We start from the raw sequence: 23,407 nt of genomic DNA on the forward strand, positions 1-23,407 counted from the left end.
CAGTATCAGGACAACTGACAAAAGGTAGTTTGTTTTGTTTTCTCCTCCCTCCCTCCCTCCCTCCCTCCCTCCCTCCCTCCCTCCCTCCTTCCCTCCTTCCTTTCTCTTCATGGCTGTTCACAAACCTAAGGGAAACCTGTTTATAAAGCCACTGTAACAATTCTTTAGCAGTACAGGGATAGGTCGTTCCCAAGCCTGAATTATAGAGCTGATAGGATGAAAGTGGGCTCACTAAACAACTAAACATAATAATAGTTAGCATGGAAATTAATAACTTTCTGAAAGCTTACAGATGATAGGGTCTTTCCCAAGGACTTTGTGTATATTATTTCCTCATAACAATAATGTATAAGATGATGGTAATTAAGATTATATATTATTGTGATTTCACAGCTATATTAAACTTAGATGGTCTGACTTCTAAATACCTTTTCTGTCATTATTATTATTGTTATTATTATTTTGTTTTTTCAAGACAGGGTTTCTCTGTGTAAAAGCTCTGGCTTTCCTGGAACTCTCTTTGTAGTTCAGGCTGGCTATGGACTTAGAGAGATCTGCCTGCCTCTACCTCCTAAGTGCTGGGATTAAAGGAAGGCACCACCACTGCCCTGCCTTGATTGTTATTAAAGCTGATGACAGATCTGTGAATTATTCTCTCTCTCTCTCTTTTTTTGTTATTTTTAATTTTTGGATTTTTCCTGACAGAGTTTCTCTGTGTAGCTTTGGAGCCTGTCCTGGAACTCACTTAGTGGACCAGGCTGGTCTTGAACTCACAGAGATCCACCTGTCGCTGCTTCCCAAGTGCTGGGATTAAAGGTGTGCGCCACCACTACCCAGCTGATAGAATATATTTATATTTTACAACATTTATGAAACAACTCTAGTTCTTTGCATTACATGCTGTGTTAAAAATTAAAATAATTCTTCCTTAATATTCAAATTCATTTAAAAAAGATTTTTAACAATCTTTATGCATATAGTATGTGTCTGAATGTATGTGCACATGTTTGTGTGTACTGTATGTATGTGCTCATGTTTGTGGGTGCTTGTGGAGGCCAGAGAGGTTATTGGATCTGTTGGAGCTGCCAGGTGTGGGTTTGGGAACCGAACTCAGGTCCCTGGAAGAGCAGGAAGTGTTCTTAACCTGAGGAGTCTTTTAACCCCTCAAATTCACTTTTATTTTTTGTTCTTTTTTATTTTTTCAGGAAAGGATATGATTTTCAGAGAAAACAGTATGGTAAACTAAAGAAGTTTGCAACTGTAAATCCTGAATTTTACAGTGGAACAAAAAGTAAGATTTATCTTAAGCTGAGTCGGAAGGAGAGCTCTTCAATTTATAATAAAGGTAGGCAGACCTGTTCATGTTCATGATTGAGTTCCACACAGCTGAGCATCTTGGTTAACATGCAGCTCTGCAATAGTAAAGAGAATTCCTAAAGTAGAATTTAATAGTGCCATACAGTGAAAAGTGTGGTATAATAGATCATTCCTAAATAACATACTTTAAATTTTTAGAGTTTTAATCCCAGCACTTGGGAGATAGTGAATTGAGAACAGCCTGGTCTACAGAGCGAGTTCCAGGACAACGAGGCTACACAGAGAAACCCTTCTTCAAAAAACCAAAAACAAAAAAATTTTAGAGTTTTTAAAAAATTTTATTCCAGCTGGGTGGTGGTGGCACATACCTTTAATCCCAGCTCTAGGGAGGCCAAGCGGATCTCTGAGTTCAAGGCCAGCCTGGTCTACAGAACTAGATCCAGGACAGGCACCAAAACTACACAGAGAAACCCTGTCTTGAAAAGACTAATAATAATAATAATAATAATAACAACAATAACAATTCCAGAAGCTACTTTATTGAAAGGTTACACTGCATTCTTGGTATCATATAAATAATAAAGTAATTTAACTCTGTGTGCCGCCATGGCCCAGCATTCATGACCTTTTCTTTCTTTTTTTTCTATTAGTTTTTTAAGACAGGGTTTCTTTGTGTAACATAACAGTTCTGATTGTCCAGAATTCACTCTGTAGACCAGTCTGGCCTCAAACTCACAGAGGCCTGCCTCTGCCTCTGCCTCTACCTTTGTCTCTGCCTCCTAAGTACTGGGAATAAAGGTGTGCGATTCTCACCCCAGTCCTCACAAAGCTTGGTATGTTGTAAGCATTTTTATGTTTTTTTGTTTTTTTTTTTTTATAGATATACAAGAAGTTTTTGTGGCTGTAGTCCTTGAATGGAAATGTTGCATTATAGATCATGAGAATGTAACATGCTTTTTTTTTTTTTTTTTAAGGAAACTCTTTTTTTTTTTTTTTTTTAAAGATTTATTTATTTATGTATACAGTGTTCTGCTTGCATGTGTCCCTTCAGGCCAGAAGAGGGCACCAGACCTCATTACAGATGGTTGTGAGCCACCATGTGGTTGCTGGGAATTGAACTCAGGACCTCTGGAAGAACAGCCAGTGCTCTTAACCTCTGAGCCATCTCTCCGCATCTTTATTTTAGAGTTCCAAACTGATTTTTTTTTTTTTTTTTTTTTTTTTTTTATCAAGTGTAGTCCTAGTACAAGAAACCCTGTGGATCAACCTATCAAGTGGGTGTACAAAGAACTGGCAGTTTCAGTTTGCACCGCTCTGTTCACCAGTGGTTTCAGAATGCTCTTTATGTTGCAGAATTCTCTAAGCACCAGCTCAAACCTAGTACTGTTTGCCCGACGTTAACTAGCTGGGGGCAGTCAAGGGCTGAGTTGAACCCTTCATTGTGGCGTACATTCTCCTTGCTGGCTTGATGCTTGCTGCATCTACAGAAGAGGCAGGTTTACCAGATGAACATATGTTCTAAGTTATCTTCTTGGTAGATGGAAACATTTCCCTTCAACTATAATGCCTTTTCCTTAAAATGTATTATCAGGATAGGTATACCAGGTTTACTATTACTAATATTTACTTGGTAAGTCATTTTCCAATACTTTCTTTTTGTGTTTTTATAAGTATGTTTCTTTTAGACATATTCTAGTATAAAAATTTTACTTATATGGCCGGGCGGAGGTGGCGCACGCCTTTAATCCCAGCACTCAGGAGGCAGAGCCAGGTGGATCTCTGTGAGTTCGAGGCCAGCCTGGGCTACGGAGCAAGTTCCAGGAAAGGTGCAAAGCTACACAGAAAAACCCTGTCTCAAAAAACAAAACAAAAAAAACCCAAAAAAGAAAAAAAAATTACTTCTAGATTATGCTCAATAATTTATTTATTTATTATGATTGATAAACTTGTATGTTTCTATAAACTTGTATTTTTATTTATTTTACTTTTTCTTATGCTTTTTTCTATTTTATTTTGTTTGTTTTGGAGACAGGGTCTTAACTATATAGTCTTGGTTGGTCTGGCACTCGATATGTAAACCAGGCTGATCGTGAATTCAGAGATCCACCTGCCTCTGCTTCTGGAGTGCTAGGATTAAAGATGTGCACCACCATGCCATGCCATATTCCTCCCCCCTTTTAATTATAAAAGCTAAAAATATAAAATTTGTGTTTGGGGGTGTTTTGTCATGTGGATGCTAGAGATTGAACCAGGGTCATCCTCAGTCAGTGCTCTTAACGTCTGAGCCATCGTTCCAGCCCCACCCTTTTAAAAAAATAATTTGACTAATTTACTTGTGAGTGTGTGTGAGGCAGGCACATACATGCTGTGACACATGTGTGAAGGTCAGGGGACAACTTTTCAGGCATCAGTTCTCCTCCCTTGTCTTAAGGCAGGATATTCTTGTTTCTGCTGTCATGGCTGTGTGTGTGAGCTTCTGGCCTGCTCTGCCTCTGCTTCCTATCTTACCCCGTAGGAATTCTGGGATTACAGACTTATCCACACTACCCAGCGTTATACATAGGCTGTGACTATCCAAGTCAGGTCATCAGGCTTGAACAGCAAATGCTTCTCTCTCTCTCTCTCTCTCTCTCTCTCTCTCTCTCTCTCTCTCTCTCTGTCGCCCTCCCTCCCTCCCTCCCTCCCTCCTTTTGTTGTTTATTTTATTTTGAGACAGAGTTTCTCGGTGTAACTCTGGCTGTTTTGGAACTCTCTGTAGCCCAGGCTGGCCTTGGACCTGGAGAACTTCCTGCCTCTGCCTCGAGTGATGCCCAGCAGGAGTTTGATTGGTAACTACTCTTGAGCCGTCTCCTTGTCCCTTTACCCCTTTCTATGCTCTTTTAAATCCTTTTCCACCTCGAAAGATGGGTAGTTGAAACAAGGACTTAGAAAGCATTCACATGCCTTACCTGTTTACCCTGACTCTGTCCCTCACGGCCTCCCAACTGCCTCCCTCCCAGATGATGTTATCCAAACAAGGGCTCCTCAGTGTGCAGCTAAGTTCTGATCCACAAACTTACTAGTTCTGAGTAGAAGTGAGGAGTTACTCCATTGTCATTAAGCTGACGACTGTTGGAGTTCATCAGTAGTTTTAGTTGTAACAAGACTTTCTGAATGAAGGAACATTATGTTGAAGGGTTGACAGAACAGGTTGAATGTCCGTTATCTGAAAAGCTGGATTCTAAAATGCTGCAAAAGCCACTTTGAGTGATGACATGATACCACCAATAGACAGTTCCGTGCCGGGAAAGTTACTGTGTTTATGTCTATATCTCAGTTATTAACCATATTGTATAAGGTCTGGGGAGACGGCTCAAGGGGTGAAAGCACTTACTGTGAAAGTGTGAGCACCTGAGTTTGTATCCCCAAAACTCACAGAAAAGCCAGGGGCACGGGATGAGCATCTGTAATCCAGCGCTACCATGGGGAGATGCGAGGCAGGGACAGGAGAATCCCCAGAAGCTTGGGCCAAATGGCCTGGGGGAAGTAGTGGAAAAAATAAAATAGACATTCCACATGGTGGAAAGCAAGACCAACACCCAAGATTGTCCTCTGACTTCCATACAAACAGTGTGGTGCATTCACACACGGATTTACATACACAACACAATTTTTTAAAGATGTATTTTTATTTTATGTATATGTGAGTACCTGCCTGAGTATATGTGTATTCTGTTGTGAGTTTTAGTCATCTGATATTCTGCATGGTAACAGCAGTCAATCATAATGTATCTTGTACTTGAAATCTGCAAAAGGTGGAGATCTTAAGGGTTCTTACCATGCACACAGAAGTAACCATGTCAGGTGATGGATATGTTAATTAGCGTGATTGTGGGAATCATCGCACAAGACATATCAAAATGGGTTGTAACTGGAATTGTAGTGCAGTGGTAGATTGTGTATATAACATGTACAAGGCATTAGGTTCAATCCCTGCTACCACCCCAAATGCCATGCTGAATATCCTAACTAGCTATAGTTTTGATTTGTTTGTTTTGGTCAAACTTACCTCAGTAAAGCTGGACTTTGAAAATTGTTGGCCTTTCAGGTGATCTTTGGGTGATTTCAAAAACCCTAGACTTCAAACTAGATACCTTCATCGCATGCAGTGCTTTCTTTGGGCCGTCTTCGGTGAACGAAGTGGAGCTGCTGCCTTTGAAAGGCTATTTCCCTTCTAATTGGCCCACCAACAGTAAGTATCCTGTCCACCTAAATTCTGTTCATCCAGAACAACAGGCACAGGTGGCGGTGAGAGCGAGAGTGGTATGTGGGATTGTTTGATTCAAGCCAGTGGAAAGGACCCATCTCCAGGTTCTAATGTTGTACGCAGTGTGGTCCTGAAAACACGTATTGTTTCTCTCTTGTAACAGAACCCTGACCAAAAGCAGCTTGCGGGAGGAAAGGGACTGTTTTGGCTTACTGGTTGGTCCATCATCAAGGGAAGCCCCGGTGTGGAGGCAGGAACTAAAGCAGAAATCAGGGAAGAGCACTGCTTACTGCCTTGCTTCTTATGGCATGTTCAGCCTACTTTGTTATGCAGCCCAGGGTCACCTGCCCAGAGGTAGCATGGCCTACAGTGGGCTGGGCCCTTCCACTTCAGTCATAAATCCTGAAAATGCCCCGCAGGTTTACCTACAGGCTGGTCCGATGGAAGTATTAGTATTTTCTCATTTAGAGTTACCTTTTCCTGGTTTGTGTCAAGTTGACATAAAACTAACACGTATATGAAAGTTGAATTTGTAAATATAGAACTAACAATATATTGAAGTCTTTAGGGGCTTGAGAGATGTATCAGTGGTTAAGAGCAAGTATTGCTCTTGCAGAGGACCCAGATTTAGTCCCAGCACCCACACAATAGTTAATCATCATCTGTAAGGGCAGTTAGGAGGATCTGGCACCTGCTTCTGACCTACAAGGGCACTGTGCACACATGGAGTACACATATGCATGCATGCAAAAAAAACACTTATCCACATAGAAAAAGAAATCTTGAACTATTTGGTTAAGATGGAATTTTATATACTATATACCTGATTATTTTAAAAATGTAAACATTGAACATGAGTCCTTTTTTATATAATTTTATTTAGATGAGTTCTAATTTTCTTGGTCTTTGAAGATATGTTTAATAAACAGTATATCTTTACATTGAGAAGGTTTTAGAGATTGGAGATTCAGCAGAATATAATTTTTATCTTGAGTACCTAAGCTATTTTGAGAAATTCTCTTTTTAGATGCATTTATTTTTATGTGTCTGAGTGTTTTGCCTGCATATATGTCTGTGCCACACATATATGCCTAGAGTATGCAGCAGTCAGAACATGGCATTGAGACCCCTGGCACTGGAATTACAGATGATTGTAAGTTGCCATGTGGGTGCTAGGAATCCAACTCTGGCCATCTGTAAGAGAAACAAATACTGAACTGCTGAGCCAGCTCTCTAGCCCCTCTTGAGAAAGTTTTATGAAGACAGACTACCCACCTTATTTTTCTTTTAGTAAGGGAATCTTTAGGCCTGGGCTACATAAGACTTGTCTTCAATAGGAAATTATAATTTCCCTGACATTTAAGGTCCTGAGAAGTCTTGTAGCAGAAGAGACTTTAGTAAGTTTACACCCATCTAGTTCTATGAATGTGGAGGTTTCTGGAGACTTCTCTATACATTTTAGTCTCTATTTCTGATAGTTGAATTTGGTCCATAATGAACTAAAGAGACAGCATTTAATGATCCTAGATTTCTAGTATTTCATGTTTTTAACCTTTGATCTCCCATCACCCTCCAACACCCTTCTTTTTGGTTGAGGCAGGATCTTGCTGTGGAGCCCAGGCTAGCCATGAACTCAGAAATCCTGCCTTCACTTCTGGAGTGCTAGGATTTTAGGCATGCATGACTTCCTCTTTTTTTCCCCCTTTATTTTGTTTATTTATTTATTTAATGAGACAGAGTCTTACTATGTAGACCTGGCTGGCTTCAAACTCACAGTGATCCACCTACTGTTGGGATTAAAGATGTGATCCACTCTACTCAACTGATTTTTTTTTAACTGAATAAACGTAGTCAACCAGTATGAGCCCAACAAGAGCCCAATTAACAATTAGTCACTTTTCAGGTGGACATTTTTGTGTTTGTTGCAGATGCTTTCTTAGCAATTTTCGCATTCCAGTTTTCTGTTTTCCATATGTTTAATAAATGATTGTGGAAGAAATATAAGAAAGTTTAAAAACTGCACACACTCCAGCACAAGCACTATGGAAACTAGAGAGAACCGCCGCTGTTAAGCGGTGCCCCGCCCTCACTAGCCCTGTTCTTCACGTACTGTACATTGTTCCAAGTGTGATTGCAGTTACACAGTTCATGAGTGCTCACACTCAAAATGAATGTAAAAGGTAGACGTTTAAACACCTCTGCATGTTCCGAAAATTTCATTTTATGTCATCTGACCTCGGAGGCTAGCCTTTGAGTTAGAAGGACATTTAATCAGTTTGCTTGTGTTGGTTTTATTTACATCTAATACACATTTTCTGTGTTGTGTCTGTAGTAACAGTCCATGCATTATTGGTTTGTAATGCCAGCACAGAGCTGACCACTCTGAAAAACATTGAGGACTACTTTAACCCAGTTACTCTTCCAATAATGCCACACCTGTTAGCAATGTAAGTATTTTTATCTTTGGATCATTGGTATTGGATTATGGTGTCCTAGTTTGCTCTCTGTTGTTTTCTAGTGCTGTGGTAAACACTGTAGTAGAAGCAGCTTGGGAGGAGAGGGTTTATTTCATCTAACAGCACATAGTCTATCATGAAGGGAAGTCAGGGCAGGAACTCAGTGCAGAGACCTGGAGGCAGGAACTGAAGCAGAGACCATGGAGGCACAGAGCTTATTGGCTTGCTCAGTCTACTTTCTTTTGCAACCCAGAACCCCTGCTTACGGATAGTACCACTTGCAGTTGGCTAGACCCTCCCTGATCAATCATTAATCAAGAAAGTGCCCCACAGATTTTCCCATGCACCTATGTGATAGAGGCATTTTCTTGATTGAGGTTCCCTCTTCCCAGATGACATGAGCTTGTATCAAGTTGACAAAATAATTAACCAGTCCAAATGGTAACTGAAAGTGCAATAACAGAACATTAAGTATATTTTACCAACAAAATTTTAATTATCTTTTAGATTAGGAGATTGCTATGTATTAAAAGTTAAGCATAAAACAGATGTGGCTCAGTGGTGGAGTGCTGTCAGCATGTATGAGGCTCTGGCTTTGATCCCCAGCACCAAAAATAAATAAATAAAATTTGTAAGAGGAAAGAAAAAATTTAGGTATTACTTCCCTTCTACCTGCTTATTTGTTGTGGTTTGGGCTCATACTGAAACTTATTCTTCTTTATCCCCAGGAGTGACTTTTTAAAGGATCATTATAGTGCATAATTTTATTCATCTATTTGGTTTTTACTGTGTATGGTGTATTCCCTGCATGCATGTATGTGTACCATGTGTGTATGTAGTGTCTGAGCGGGCCAGAAAGACATTTGGATCTCCTGGGACTAGAGTTACAACCAGTTGTGAGCTGCCATGTTGGTGCTGGACTAGAACTGGATTCCCTGGAAGAGCAGCCAGTGCTCCTCCCCGCCAAGCCTTCTTTCCAGCCACTTATCTGTATCTTTATGCTGTATATCACTGAACGTTAAAAGAATAATTTGATAGGGTAGATGTTGAAACTGTTTTCGTTCTAATTACCTGTATCTCACTTTTAAATTTCTCTAACACCAAGGCTCTTTTTAAAAAATCAGAAATATGAAAAAAAAAAAAAAAAAAAAAAAAAAAAAGCCGGGCGGTGGTGGCGCACGCCTTTAATCCCAGCACTCGGGAGGCAGAGCCAGGCGGATCTCTGTGAGTTCGAGGCCAGCCTGGGCTACCAAGTGAGCTCCAGGAAAGGCGCAAAGCCATACAGAGAAACCCTGTCTTGAAAAACCAAAAAAGAAAAAAAAAAAATCAGAAATATGGCTCAGCTACAGCTCATTTTGCCACATCCTTGAGGCCCTAGGTTTCATATTCATTACCACATAAATCAGCTGTGGCAATATATTGTACTCTCTTACCACTTCTGGTAGAGGTAGAGATAGCAAACACATGAATTCTAGTTCATCTTCAGCTACATAGAGAGTTCCAGGTCAACCTGGGATACATGAGACCCTGTCTTAATAAATCAACGAATGAATGAATGAATAAAAACAATTGGAAAGTCAATTTATACTTAATATATTAAAATGAGAAAAGTATGTTTTCTTGCACTGGGCATTCAACCCATACATGCTAAACAAGTGTTCCAGCACTGAGCTCAGTCTCAGCGCCTCTCTTCCAATTTGGATTGTTATCATCTATCCTGCAGCATTACCCTTTTCTTTGCCACAATGCCCTAGGTTGTTGTTTTTTATTTTTTTTAAAGCCATGTAACTTCATTTTTATATAGTTTAATTAACAATAAAATCCATTTGCCTATTATAATTTCACCTGATGTAGAAGCTATGTTAATTATCTAAGCCAGTGGACTACTTACTAGTGCTGTGATTTTGTGGAAACATTTCAATATTACTTATCTTTATTTGGGATAATTCCTTTTTATGTGAAGAGTATATAAATTAATATGTAAATTACTAAAATTTATGCCAGCATATAGTAGGTATTCTGTAAATATTAGTTCTCTTGCACCCTTCAGATTGAAGCCTATTCTCCAAAAATGTTCTCTGACGATTGTCAAGTGAAAGCTAAGTTGTGAATGGGTCCACTCACACACTTCAAAAGTCCCTGTTTCTGATGTACTCTCTTTTTACTAGGTCTCAGCCAACTACATTTAGCAATAAAAATGTCAGTAAAAGAAAATTTATCCCACCAGCCGTTGCAAATATTAAAACAAAAGCTGAACTCCTGAACCTAGGAGCAACCCTGCAGTTAGCTAGTGAGTTGATTGACATACACAGGTTGAACAAGGATCAAGCTACAGCACTAATTCAGATAGCTCAAATGATGGCCTCCCAAGAAAGTGGTGAAGACACACTGGAGCCCTGCACCCATTCCCTGCCTGTCACAATTATCCATGGTAAGAAAGAGACAGTCATGGTAAATGTAAACATTTACAGGTTATTCTGCTCTTTTGTAGTTTTCTAGTGGGTAAAAATGTATTGTTTTCATATCCTGCCTCCATTATTTATTGGCTGTATATAACAGGGACTATGGGGGTCCTGCCCCTCTCCCAGGGTCTGGGAAGAATCTACAATCATCTGTTAATCTAATCTTTGATGATATGAAATGAATCTATATACACGAAACTCCTTAGTCCATATACTTTATTCCTCTGAGTTGGTTCTCTCTATATACAGCTTCTATTCTGCTCTCATGTCTAGCTCCTTTCTTGCCTGATTTCTCTTTACATTTATCTGCGGTCCCCTCTAAGTTCTATCTTAATTCTCTCATCTTAGTTCTGCCCTGTCTAGGTTCTCATCCTTCTAGTTCTTTCCCATCTCAGCTCCTCTCCCATCTCCTTTCTTTCTCTTTTTGTTCTTCCTCATCTTGTTCTTCCCCATCTGGCTCTTACTCATCTTCCATCTCATTCCTCTAGTACTTTCTTCTAGCCCTTCAATCTAGTTCTTCCCCATCTCAGTTCATTCCTTTCCAGTTCTTACTCATCTAGTTCTTCATTCTCTTTTCTCATTTTCATCTTGCCATCTGAAAATAAAACTGCTTTTTTTTAAATCCCTTTGGACCTTATCTCTTCAAGCTATCTCTGCTCCTGCCATTTCTGATGAGTGTGCTTGGTTGCTAGGCAACTTGGCTAGGCATCTTCCATCACAGCTAGATGTACCTGTAAGTTGGAACCCTTTAGTTATGAGTCAATTGTTAAGGGTGGATCTAAAACTAGAGATAAGACTTTGGAAAGGGAGAAAGTTAAGCTTAATTAGCACATCCACCAGGCCTTCTCAAACAGATAGTCCAGATGCTTAAGTCTGTTCTTAGAGAATCTGTGAGGTATCTCAGGTAAGATACTTTCATCCATCTAGGGATGGTCCTGGCCAGATGCTGCTAATGATGATAATGACAGAAAGGCCTGCAATTAGGGATACTGGCCATGTCACTGCACAGAAGGTTATCTAAATATTCCTTTAGTAGAGAGGAAATGGTGCCCAATGAATGATGGAAAAGCTGCAATAGCACACGAGAAATTCATAGCAGGGAACAGCTAATAATCAAAAGCCAATATCACCAAGACTCCATGAGCCTCAGCTTGACCTATGGAAGGCCCTTGGCTTCTTTCAGGCTTGTCATAATCAGCTGAAATCCCATTTCATGCATCTTTTTGCAGCTCGCAGCATGTATGATCTTGGATAGGTGACTTACTTCTTAGCTTTGATTTCCTGTTCTGTGAAATGTGGAATAAAAATAGCACATACCTTGTATGGTTGGATGTTTAAATGATTAAATATAAATAGAATGCTTAGAGGAGTGTGCAGTGTATAGGGCCCTCAGTAAAGTTGCATTTATTATGTTGACAAGTGCTAGGATTAAGGATATGTGCCACCATGCTCAGCTTCCACATAGTTTTTCTAAGACACATTCTTACAAGTCAGTCCAGTTGCTTAAAGTCCTTCAGTGTCTGCCTGCCAGCTTCAAGAGAAAATTCAAAATTTTTAGTTATAGTTGACGTACGATTTATCTTTTTTTGAGACAGTATAGCCTGGCTGGCCTGGAACTCACAGAGAACCACCTGCCTCTGCCTCCCGAGTCTGATTTGTCCTCTTATGGTTTATCCCTTTACCTACCCCAAGCCTCCTTTCTTGCCTCTTTGCTGTGTACGCTTAGCTGACTTTCTCTAGAGCGTCAGTGTAGGATTTGGGGAGACTCAGTTCTGCTTCTTCTTTCTTTAAAGGACGCTTTCCCATCTCCACCAGGGCAAAGATAAATATTTTCTTTTTCTGGTCCCAAAACAGTGTTACCCTGTTATCATTATCTCTTTACCTATTTATCCCGTTTGCTGTTTACTGTGTAGCCTTACTGAAGATGAAAATGTTTTCTTCATCTATTTATCCTCTTATATCTTTATAGTGGACACTCTTTTTTAAATATATTAATTTGTTAAATGAAGGAAGGTAAGATAGAGAAGATATTGCTTGTGCATTCATAAAAAAGTTTTTATGGTATTTTAGGTGTTTTTGGAGCAGGCAAAAGCTATTTGCTGGCTGTGGTGATTTTGTTCTTTGTACAGCTGTTTGAAAAGTGTGATGCTGGAACAGTTGGAAATGGAAGGCCATGGAAACTTCTCATTTCTTCTTCCACTAATGTAGCTGTTGACAGAGTGCTTCTTGGGTAAGTATAACAAGTGGATTTAAATAACTGATATTTTAGATTTTTGTTGAGCGGCAGTACACTGAGTTCCTAGTGTCCATATGTATTCTTGCTGCCTGACAAGAGTGCAAGGCCATTGCTTGTGACCCAAGAGCTATGAAGTAGTAACAGTTTAACTTCTTAAGAAGTAATTGTTCATTGAGCTGACAGTTTATCTTTAATAGTTTGGAATAACCCTATAAAATGCAAGTTCAGTCAAGAACACATAGGGCTGGAAGTGTGTTGCTGAGAGAGGCAATCTGGTAAGCCCTGAGCATTCCTTTGAAAGGCATTTTTCAGGGTTGCAAATTGGACTGATGGGGTAATGTCTTCCTCTGGAATTAAAAGGATGATTACCCACTGCTTGTTGCTAAGAGTAGAGGATTTCCAACCTCAGTGCCCCTTAGCTGTACAGTTGAACTCATTGCACATGCAGGCATCTGCTAAGATGCTCTACATCTCCTGATGGATCTTGGAATGTAAGCAGAATTTCTCTGTCCCACCCCACTCGCAAATAATCACTCAGAGGCTTAATATAAAGTATAAATGCTTGGCCGGTAGCTCAGGCTTATTACTAACTGGCTCTTACATTTAAATTAATCCATAATTCTTACCTATGATTAGTCATGTGGCTTGGTACCTTTTCTCAGTATGGTATTCTCATCTTGCTTCCTCTCATCTGGCTGGTGACTCCTGACTCACCCTTCTCGTTCCCAGCATTCTCAGTTTGGCTTTTCCTCCTAATTTACTGCCCAGCTACCAGCATGTCAGCTTTTTATTAACCAATGAGAGTAACACAAATTCATAGTGTAGAAAAGGATTATTCCACAGCATTGGGGACCAAAGGACTCACGCGCACCATGGTGCTTATGCTATTTCTTGTCATAAGTAAAAATCCTTTGCCTCTGACTCAGAGGGTTGGTTTATTATCACAGACATCGGTTAAATTCCAATCCCCAAACCAACAATTATAGGCCCTTCTCTTGCTCATTCACCTGTATAAACACATTAGCATAGCCGAACAATGTCAGGTGTGTCATTGTTTTAATAAGAGGGATACAAAGAAGCCAACAACAGTGTGAGTAAATACAAACAGAATCTCTCTCTCTCTCTCTCTCTCTCTCTCTCTCTCTCTCTCTCTCTCTCTCTCTCTGTGTGTGTGTGTGTGTGTGTGTGTGTGTGTGTGTGTGCCATAGCATACATGTGGAGGTCAGAGGACAACTTCAGGTCCAGGGTAGTATCTGATGGCCTCTTCTGGCATTCTCAGGCACCAGATACACACATGGTACACAAACATACATTCAAGTAGAAAGAAATCTTAAAAAAAATAAACTTTCAAAATTTTTTTATTTGCCAGGTGTAATGGCGCAAGCCTTTAATTCCGGAACCTGGGAGACAGAGGGAAGTGGGTCTATGTAAGCTTCAGTCTAGTCTACATAGTAAGACTCTGCCTAACTTTTTTTTAAGTCTTATTATTTGGTATATAAGGCTGATGTGTGTAGGCACACATGCTACATTATGTGTTTCACAGCCAGGGGACAACACTTTGAATTCATTTTTCCCCCACTACCTTTACATGGGTTTCAGAGATGGAATTCAGGCTTCTCAGCTTGCCTGGCAAGGATCTTTTGCCTAATGAGCCATTTCCCCAACCTTAAAATTAACCCTTCTGTCAAATTAATGTGGTTGCTGGAAAATACTTGGGTTAGAGAAATGAATTAGCAGCTGAGAGCATGCACTGCTCTTCTAAAGGACTGGTGTTTGTTTCCTAGCACCCATACCAGATGTCAGCTCCAGGGGATCTGTCTGCACACACTCACACTCACACTCATGCATATACCCAATTAAAAAACAAAACTAAAACATTTTGAAGAAAGTATTTAGATTATATATATTTAATGTTCTTCATGGAATATGTTTATATCCATTCACATTTACTTCCTAAACATGGAATTCAATAACACAGCATTATGTGTTGTTTCATGTCTTGCTTTTTAAATTTAATAAAAAATAATAATGAAAATAAATAAATTTAATTAAAAAAATTTTTTTGCTTTTTCCTTGAGACAGCGTCTCATATACCTCAGAGTTGGCTCAAAGCCACTGTTGACCAAGGACGACCTTCTGCCACTCCCTGCTAAGGGCTGGGAGGTCAGGCACGTGCCACCAGGTCCAGCTGTGCCTGACTTCTTCTGAAACTTCTTAAAGTTCGTTTTGGACTGGGGATGAAGCTCAGTGGTAAAGCACTGACCTAACATGTACAACACACACACACACACACACACACACACACACACACACACACACACACACTGGGTCTTACTCCCTGGCTATCCTGGAACTCACTTTTTAGACCGGGTTGGCCTTGAACTCAGAGACTCATTTGCCTCTGTCTTCTGAGTGCTGGGATTAAAGGTGTGCAGTACAACACCAATGACTTTTTATAATTATATTCAGTGATTTGCTGATACCATTATTCAAGTGAGTTTTAATCAGTAAATTACAAAATTTTACCCGTATAAATTATATTGTGACAAAAATCTTTAAGTCTTTATATCTATCTCTGAATCTTTGTTTTTTAAATAACTTTAAAAAAAAAAAAACTATGTATGACAGTGTGGTGGTATTGTGTTGCCCAAAATATTGTGCACCCTAATAAACTTATCTGGGGTCAGAACAGAAAAGCCACTAGATACAGAGGCTAGAAAATGGTGGCACTCACACTTTTAATCCTAGCATTCCAGAGCCAGAAATCCCTCTGGGATCTCTGAGAGTTCAAGGCCACATTGGAAACAGCCAGGCATGGTGACTCACGCCTTTAATCGCAGGAAGTGAGCTTTTAATCCCAGGGAGTGATGGTAGAAGGCTGAAAGATATATAAGGCGTGAGGACCAGGAACTAGAAGCATTTGGCTGGTTAAACTTTTAGCTGGTTAAGCTTCAGGCTTTCGAGCAACACAGTTCAGCTGAGAGCCTTTGGGATGAGGACACAGAAGCTTCCAGTCTGAGGAAACAAGATCAGCTGAGAAGTTGGCCAGGTGAGGTTAGCTGTAGCTTGTTCTGTCTCTTTGATCTTCCAGTGTTCACTCCAATACTTGGCTCTGGGTTTGTTTTATTAATAAAACTCTTAAAGATTGTGCTACATGACAGAGACAAAGAGAGACACAGATAGAGAGAGGGAGACAGACAGCCAGACAGATGGACTATGGGCACACCTGTGCCCCAGAGCACACATGGAGGTGTGGGAACAACTTTCAGAAGTCAGTTCTCTCCTTCCACCGTGGGTTCTGTGGATCCAACATAACTTGTCTGGCTTATGCAGCAAGCTCTTCTATCCACCAAGCCAACTTGCAAGCTCACGAAAATGTCCTAAGCCAGGGTAAAAATAGAGACATCTTACGCTTCTTGATATATTTTAAAAGATTGACCATTAGGAAAGTTCTGCTATTGTGCACTCTCATGAGATATCTAAGAGTGAATAAGGACAACATTTTTTTAATCTAAGATAATGGGAATTACCTGGGACTTAAATGGAAAGAACAGACTAATTGCTTTTACTTCATTTGAGTTTAGATATTTCTAATTGAATTATATAGCTCTTAAAATACAGTTCTGTACAAAAAATAATAATGAACATGTTTGTGCACATCTGTATGTCTAGTGTTCAAGAGGCTGAGGCAAGAGCATTCGAGTTTAAGGATAGTAAAGAAAAGTTCTTAGGGTTGGAGAGATGGCTCAGCAGTTAAGAGCACTGATTGCTCTTCCAGAGGACCTGGAATTCCCAGCACCCACATGGCAGTTCACAACTGTCTGTAACTCTAGAATCCAGTACCCTCATACAGATATACATACATTCAGGCAAAACACTAATGCACACAAAATAAAAAATAAATTATATATATAAAAGAAAAGCTTACATTAAAATAAGTAATACATGAAACTGTTTTCACTCTGCTTTGTAAGTAAAGAGAATCTCTTTTGTCTTATTTTCTTTAAGGCTTCTCAGTCTTGGATTTGAAAAGTTCATCAGAGTTGGGAGTGTTAGGAAGATTGCCAAGCCAATTTTACCTTACAGGTGAGACTGCTAAATCCTAAAGGTTACAGAATATTCTAAGAAGTATGAAACTGGGCCCACTCCAACATCTACTCCATCTGTAATCTGCTGGATCATGGGGGTGGTGGTGGGGGCAGGGGGGCTGCAGATCTCCATGACACAGGACAGCAATGGAATGTCTAGGAATAGTCCCAGTGAGAGCCCAGCATTGATGGTGCGGCAGAGACCAGGGGCCTTGAACCAGACCAACTGTTCTTTGCAATGAATGCCTGCATGTAAAGATGTATGGAGAAAGGGGTTTACTGTGTGACTCATTGTGTCACACTGCAGCTTCCATGATGAGATTTTCCCTTCCTTTTTTTTCCTCTTAAATTTTATTTTATTCATTTTATTTTTTTGGTGGGGGGAGATAGGTAGGATTGGCAGGCATATTAAAGACACAAATAATAAATAAAAAGAAAATTAAAGAAAAAAGGAGTATGAAAATGTTATGTTTTTTAACCTTAAATTTGGCCCTTGATAGCTTTAGTTTCTAGTTAAATTAGGAAACCTAAGTAGAAATTCTAACTTAGAGTAAACAAAGTAGGTGTGGTGGTGCCTGCCTTTAATTCTGGCTCTTGGGAGGCAGAAGCTGGTGGATCTCTGAGTTCAAAGTCAGCATTATCTCCATAGCTAATTCCAAGACAGCTAGGACTAGACAGTGACATCTTGTCTTAGGAAAACAAAAACAAGCAAACAAACATTATTATTATTATTATTATTATTATTATTATTATTCCTTATGGTGTATAAGAATGTATAAGAAATGAAATGAGCAAGGAATATTTTCTTATGTTCCTCAATTTCAGCTTGCATGCTGGCTCAGAAAATGAAAGTGAACAATTGAAAGAACTGCATGCATTGATGAAGGAAGACCTGACTCCTGCAGAAAGGGTTTATGTGAGAAGAAGTATTGAGCAACATAAACTGGGGACCAACAGAACCCTGCTGAAGCAGGTGAGGTGGAATTGTGTCAGTCCTTTCTTGATCTGTATGTTCTGCTCAGATTCTTCTTAGTTGTGGAATGGATGATCTTTAATTCAAAAAGGTATATGCCTCCTGTGTCCCTACAGACTCTACCTAGTGCATATTTGGATTGCTGCAAACATTCTTCAGGTTGGTGATGAACATCTTATTCACCATGCCTGTGGCATTCTTTCTTCTCCCTTTACATAGAGGCTTAAAGAAAAAAATGGGGAGCTTTGAATAAATTCTCTGTATGCTCAGTAAAATTAGTTGTATTCTAGGAGAAAGAAAAAAAAAAGGGTTTACTCTGGGTAAAATATCAGAGTGCACATTTGTCTTTGATGTGCTCCTAGAAAGCCGATCTCTCAGGATCTGTCTGTGCCCAAGAACCCCAGTAGCACTCTACTGGCTCCCAGGCATTGGGTGCCAGGTGCCCGGACTGCAACAAGAAGTATTATCTCCTTGGTGAAGGGCATCTGTGGGTCGGAGAGAAAGATCAGTGGCTTTATCCTATGACAGTGGGGCCTGAGGAACAGAACAATGGGTGAAGAAAAAGGGAAGTCACTGGCTCCCTTGGACCGCATGGACATTGATCATTCTGCAAAGAGATTTTGGGAAACCAGCCTGTTCGAGACAGCGTCTTGGTCAGCTGTTGCTGAAGTCATGCTGCTGAACAACAGGATCTCAGGACAGCTTAGGACTCCATGTCAGCTGCTAAGGCTCAGCTTTGACTGTGAGCCAGCCTCGTTCTTTGTGCTGTCTGCAAAAGACCTTGTACTTAACACAGCACAGGAGAGCAGGCTAGACCTTTAGAGCTTCTGTTCATGCCCTGCCCCTAACATTCTGTTTGCTTTAACTCATCAGGCGTGTGGCCAAGCCACAGCAGTGAGGCAAGGAAACAACCTGCACCTGCCCCTGTGGTAGTAAGCACTGCTCGTGCGCTGGATGTCATACAAATTTTACAGGGAAAGCAAAATAGAAAGTAACGACCAGTACATGACAGGTCTGCATTTTAGGAATCCCCAGAATACTGTCTGTGTTTTTGTTACAGCATCTTACTGGGTAGCCCTGGCTGACCTGGAACTCAACAGTAATGATCCCGTCTCTGCCTTCCTAGTGCGGGGATTAACAGCATGAGCTGCCACAGTACCTAGAAGTTCTTAGACTCCTTGAGATTAATTTTCTATAATCAGAGTTGTAGAATTTACTCTGTGCTACCTCTTCTCAACCAAATGATGAATCTGGTTGTTCTCAATGAATACAAATTGTCATTTGTGTAAGTTACTCAACTTGCTATAATAACAATATATAAGAATAGCTGCTGCCGGGTGGTGGTGCCCCACGCCTTTAATCTCAGCACTTTGGAGGCAGCGGCAGGTGGATCTCTGTGACCTTGAGGCCAGCCTGGTCTACAGAGCGAGTTCCAGGACAGCTAGGACTAACTACACAGAGAAACCTTGTCTCAAAAAACAAAACAAAAGAATAGCTGCTAATATTTTTTGATAATTTTTAGTGAAAGCCCAGTTATAACAGTCTTTTGCCTATTAGCATTACCTATTCACAAATGAAACTGTGTTTTTTTTTTTAAACTACACTAACTAGTCCAGTCAAGCAGACAGTCCTGATGCTCCTCAGTACTCTGACTTTACAATAAAACTTTCAAAGCATGCTTTATAGTTCCTACTTCCTAGTCAGCAATGGAGTGTCTTCTGCTAGTCCACTCTCAGCAGTATAACAATGAATCAAAAGATAAAAATGGCCTGGCCTAGTGGTGCGTGGCTTTTAATCCCAGCACTTGAAGGAGGCAGGCGCAGGTGAGTCTCTGTCAGCTGAAGGCCAGCCTGGTCTACAAAGTGAGTCCAGTGCAGCCAGGCAGGGCTACAGTCAGAGAGACAGTCTCAAATAACAACAGCCAGGCAGGGCTACAGGCAGGGCTACAGGCAGAGAGACAGTCTCAAATAACAACAGCAAGCTAAAAATAATAATGCTTAAGGGAAAACCTTCGTTTTTTTTTAATATTTTTAAAAGCTTATTGATTTATAAATTTAAGATTTTTCTTCTAAATTGCTTTTGTTAGATATAGTTTCCAGAAATTAAATAACAAATAGTGTTTCAGAGTTGTATCAAGAGAAGTGTATGAGCTACAGATTGAGTATTTTTAAAGAACTAAATGCTTATACACTGGGATTTTTAAGACCAAGTGGCTTTCAGTTATTTATTTATCTATCTATCCATTTATTTATTTATTTTAGTTTGTATGTGTGACTGTGTGTGGATTTGTAGGTACCTGCAGAGAACAGAAGAGAAAGTTGGGTCCCTTGGACCTGGAGTTATAGGGGTTTGTTAGCTGTCCAGTGTGGGTGTTGGGAACTGAACTCAGGTCGCTGGAGAAACTGTAGGTGCCTAACCTACTGAGTCATCTCGACAGCTCCCGGATTTCTTTTTAAGGTTACACTTTTTTCTTTTGTAGTTTGTTTTTAGGTTTATTTATTTATTTAAAGATGTGTGCTCTGTCTGCATGTACAACTTTATGCCAGAAGAGGGCATCAGATCCCACTAATAGATACATTGTGAGTCACCATGTGGTTGCTGGGAATTGAACTCAAGACCTCTGGAAGAGCAGCCAGTGCTCTTAACTGCTGAGCCTTCTCTCCAGTCTGCTTTTGTTGTTTGTGTTTTGAGACAGGGTTTCTCTATGTATCCCTGGCTGTCCTGGAACTTGCTATGTAGACCAGGCTGGCCTCAAATTCACAGAAATCCAGCTGCTTCTGCCTCCTAAGTGATGGGATTAAAGTCATACACCCCACCTGGTCTTATTTATTTTTTTTAATTACATTTTTTTGTGCGTGCGTGCGTGCGTGCGTGTGTTTGTGTCAGAAGACAATTTGCAGAGGCTCTCTCCTTCCTCCAGGTTGGTCCTGGGGAGGGAACTTGGGGCCGTCAGGCTTAATGAAAGAATAAAAGTGTAACTGATACAGAGCTATTATGTGTGATAAATGTTAAGAAAATAATGCTTATAATTTTTTCCTAGGCTCTATGGGGGCAACAGTTGAGAACCCTATTTTTGTCAGTTAGGTTTATTGAAAAAGCCATTTGGTATTGATTCTCTGAAAACATATATACAAGTTACAATACACAGGTAGACTGAGAGGATTGTATGGTTGTATTTAGGAAAACACACATACATAGCAACAAGTAATGAAAAAGAGGCCATGAATTTGAAAGAGAGCACGAGGGGATATATGGCAGGTTTAGAGGTAGGAAAAGGAAGGGGGAAATGATGTAATTATATTATAATCTCAAACCCAAAAATTTTTTAAATATTTATTTATGTATTTATTTATTTCATGTGTATGGGTGTTTCTATGAATGTATATCTGCATATTAGAAGAGGGCATCAGATCCCATGGGACTGCAGTTACAGATGGTTGTGAGCTACCATGTGGATATTGGGAATTGAACTCAGGCCTCTGGCAGAGCAAGCAGCTAGTGCTCTTAACTGCTGAGCCCCTTCTCTAGTCCTAAAAAGAAGTAATTTTTAAAAAGAGATCATCTGTTTATTTGAACTGTTCTTGCTGTGTGGTGCAATTATACTATAGATATTAGGAAGGGAAATATATATATATATATATATATATATATATATATATATATACACAACACACACACATATCATTCATACAATACATATGTGTGTAACTCACAGATAGTAGACCATGAGCATGTCTGATTTCAAAAATCCATTGATTTTTCTATTGTATATTATATAATAAGTAAATATTAGCCTTTCAAGCTTTGTGCCTTGAACACAATGGTATTTTGATACAATATTTAAAGTTTGTACAATTCAGATACAGTAAAGGGTAAAAGTACATTTGAAGTTTTATTTTATTTGCATCAAGGACTCATTGTATAGCCCAAGTTGCCCTTGAATTCCTGATTCTCTTGCTTCAACCCCCTGAGTACTGGAATTACAGGCATGACCTGCTTAGACAGCTACCTTCTTAAGTAATCACAGTGTTAGAGCGTTCATAGGTTAAGCAAAGGATGGTTTCTTAGCATATTCTGTGTTCTTTGTGGAAAACATGGGTCATTGTTGATAAAATGTGCATCCTGTTAATTCAGGCTCACCTAAAAGACGAAGGAAGTTATCCTTGAAGCTTCCTGAACCATTCCTGCTTTAATAGATCCTTTCTGTTGTATTATCAGAGTAAGCAGGTTCTTGCTAGTGACCTTATAAAGTAGCTCATTTTCTGTAACACCTACTTTATATGTGAGAGTAATGAAAATGTAGCCACAAACTGACAACTGATTTCTAATTAGCAGGAACCAAAGGTTTGGTTAGTCTTCGGACAGCCTTCAAGTTCTCCAGTAAATTCTTGATTTACTTTTAACAGCCATTGGTTAGTGATATTTTTGTTTTTCTGGGCATGGTGACTCACAACCATAATCTCAACACTCAGGAGAGAGGTTGAGGTAGGAGGTTTTGAGGCTAAGCGTGGGCTACATAGTACATTGTAAGCTAGCCTGGTCTACCTTGTCTCAAAACACATTTTTTTTTAATAAAGGTCCGAGTCGTTGGCATTACCTGTGCAGCCTGCCCGTTCCCATGCATGAATGACCTTAAATTCCCTGTGGTGGTGCTGGACGAGTGCAGCCAGATGACAGAACCAGCCTCGCTCCTTCCTATTGCAAGGTAACCCACTCTCTTCCCAATAGTACACACAAGTCAGTTAGTTCAGACCTTCCCTGGGTTCAGTCTCTCAACAAAGACTTGTCAGAATTCTTAGCAATTCAGTTACTAACATTCGCTTTGTAAATCATAAACTTTTGAAGAAAATATATCACAATTTTGTGAGCTTATGGTGTAGCTGTTGGAATCACACAGTCCTTAGAGCCTTAAGAGTGTTAGTGCTAGGACCCTTAGAGGACTTCCCAGGTGTGTCAGCTGCGTTAGTGGTTCCTACCTCCACGGGCAGGGTCCTCCAGGTCTCTTTCCTTTGTAGGACTCGATGGTTTAGCTTTTCAAAGTATTCTTTAAGTTTATGAAAGAATATGTAGAAAAGCATATTGGAAATGAAAGTTTGTCCGCAGAATTTTTTTTTTTTAAGATTTACTTATTATTATGTATACAGTGTTCTGCCTGCATGTATGCCTGCACACCAGAAGAGGGCACCAGATCTCATTACAGATGGTTGTGAGCTATCATATGGTTGCTGGGAATTGAATTTAGGACCTCTGGAAGAGCAGCCAGTGTTCTTAACCATTGAACCATCTCTCCAGCCCGTCCCCAGAAATTTAAAAATTGTGCTTCTAAAGTGTCTTAAGGGCTGGGATATAGTTCAATAGATAAAACATGTATTTAATGTGATTCCTGGACTTAATCCCCGGGACCATGAAAACTGAAAATAGAAGAGCCCGACACAGTCCGACCAGCAGACCTTGCTCAGTCCCCAGCTGATGAGTCAGTCGGGCACCAGTTGTCAGGGCTTGCCTGGGACTCAGGAGACTCCTGGGCACAAGGTTTTTTAGCTTTTTACTGAAATAGCACTGGACAATCAGAGTGATTTGGCCACTCTCCAGCAGCCAGGTTTGGAGGGTCACTGAGGCCCTGGGAGCA

General features: G+C 40.0%; 1 protein-coding gene across 5 annotated transcripts in view; it reads left to right on the forward strand.

The window, feature by feature from the left end:
* Zgrf1 (zinc finger GRF-type containing 1) overlaps nt 1-23,407 on the forward strand; it is a 64,325-nt gene that overhangs the window by 28,730 nt on the left and 12,188 nt on the right. For all 5 annotated transcript variants that reach the window (XM_037207084.1, XM_028856559.2, XM_037207085.1 and 2 more), the window contains 8 exons: nt 1,206-1,345; nt 5,405-5,548; nt 7,896-8,010; nt 10,188-10,450; nt 12,552-12,711; nt 16,726-16,803; nt 17,631-17,778; nt 22,356-22,483. In XM_037207084.1, coding sequence (XP_037062979.1) covers nt 1,206-1,345; nt 5,405-5,548; nt 7,896-8,010; nt 10,188-10,450; nt 12,552-12,711; nt 16,726-16,803; nt 17,631-17,778; nt 22,356-22,483 — 1,176 coding nt within the window. The remainder of the gene's footprint in view (nt 1-1,205; nt 1,346-5,404; nt 5,549-7,895; nt 8,011-10,187; nt 10,451-12,551; nt 12,712-16,725; nt 16,804-17,630; nt 17,779-22,355; nt 22,484-23,407) is intronic.

The sequence above is a fragment of the Peromyscus leucopus genome, chromosome 6, assembly GCF_004664715.2.
Source record: "Peromyscus leucopus breed LL Stock chromosome 6, UCI_PerLeu_2.1, whole genome shotgun sequence".
Classification (NCBI taxonomy): domain Eukaryota; kingdom Metazoa; phylum Chordata; class Mammalia; order Rodentia; family Cricetidae; genus Peromyscus; species Peromyscus leucopus.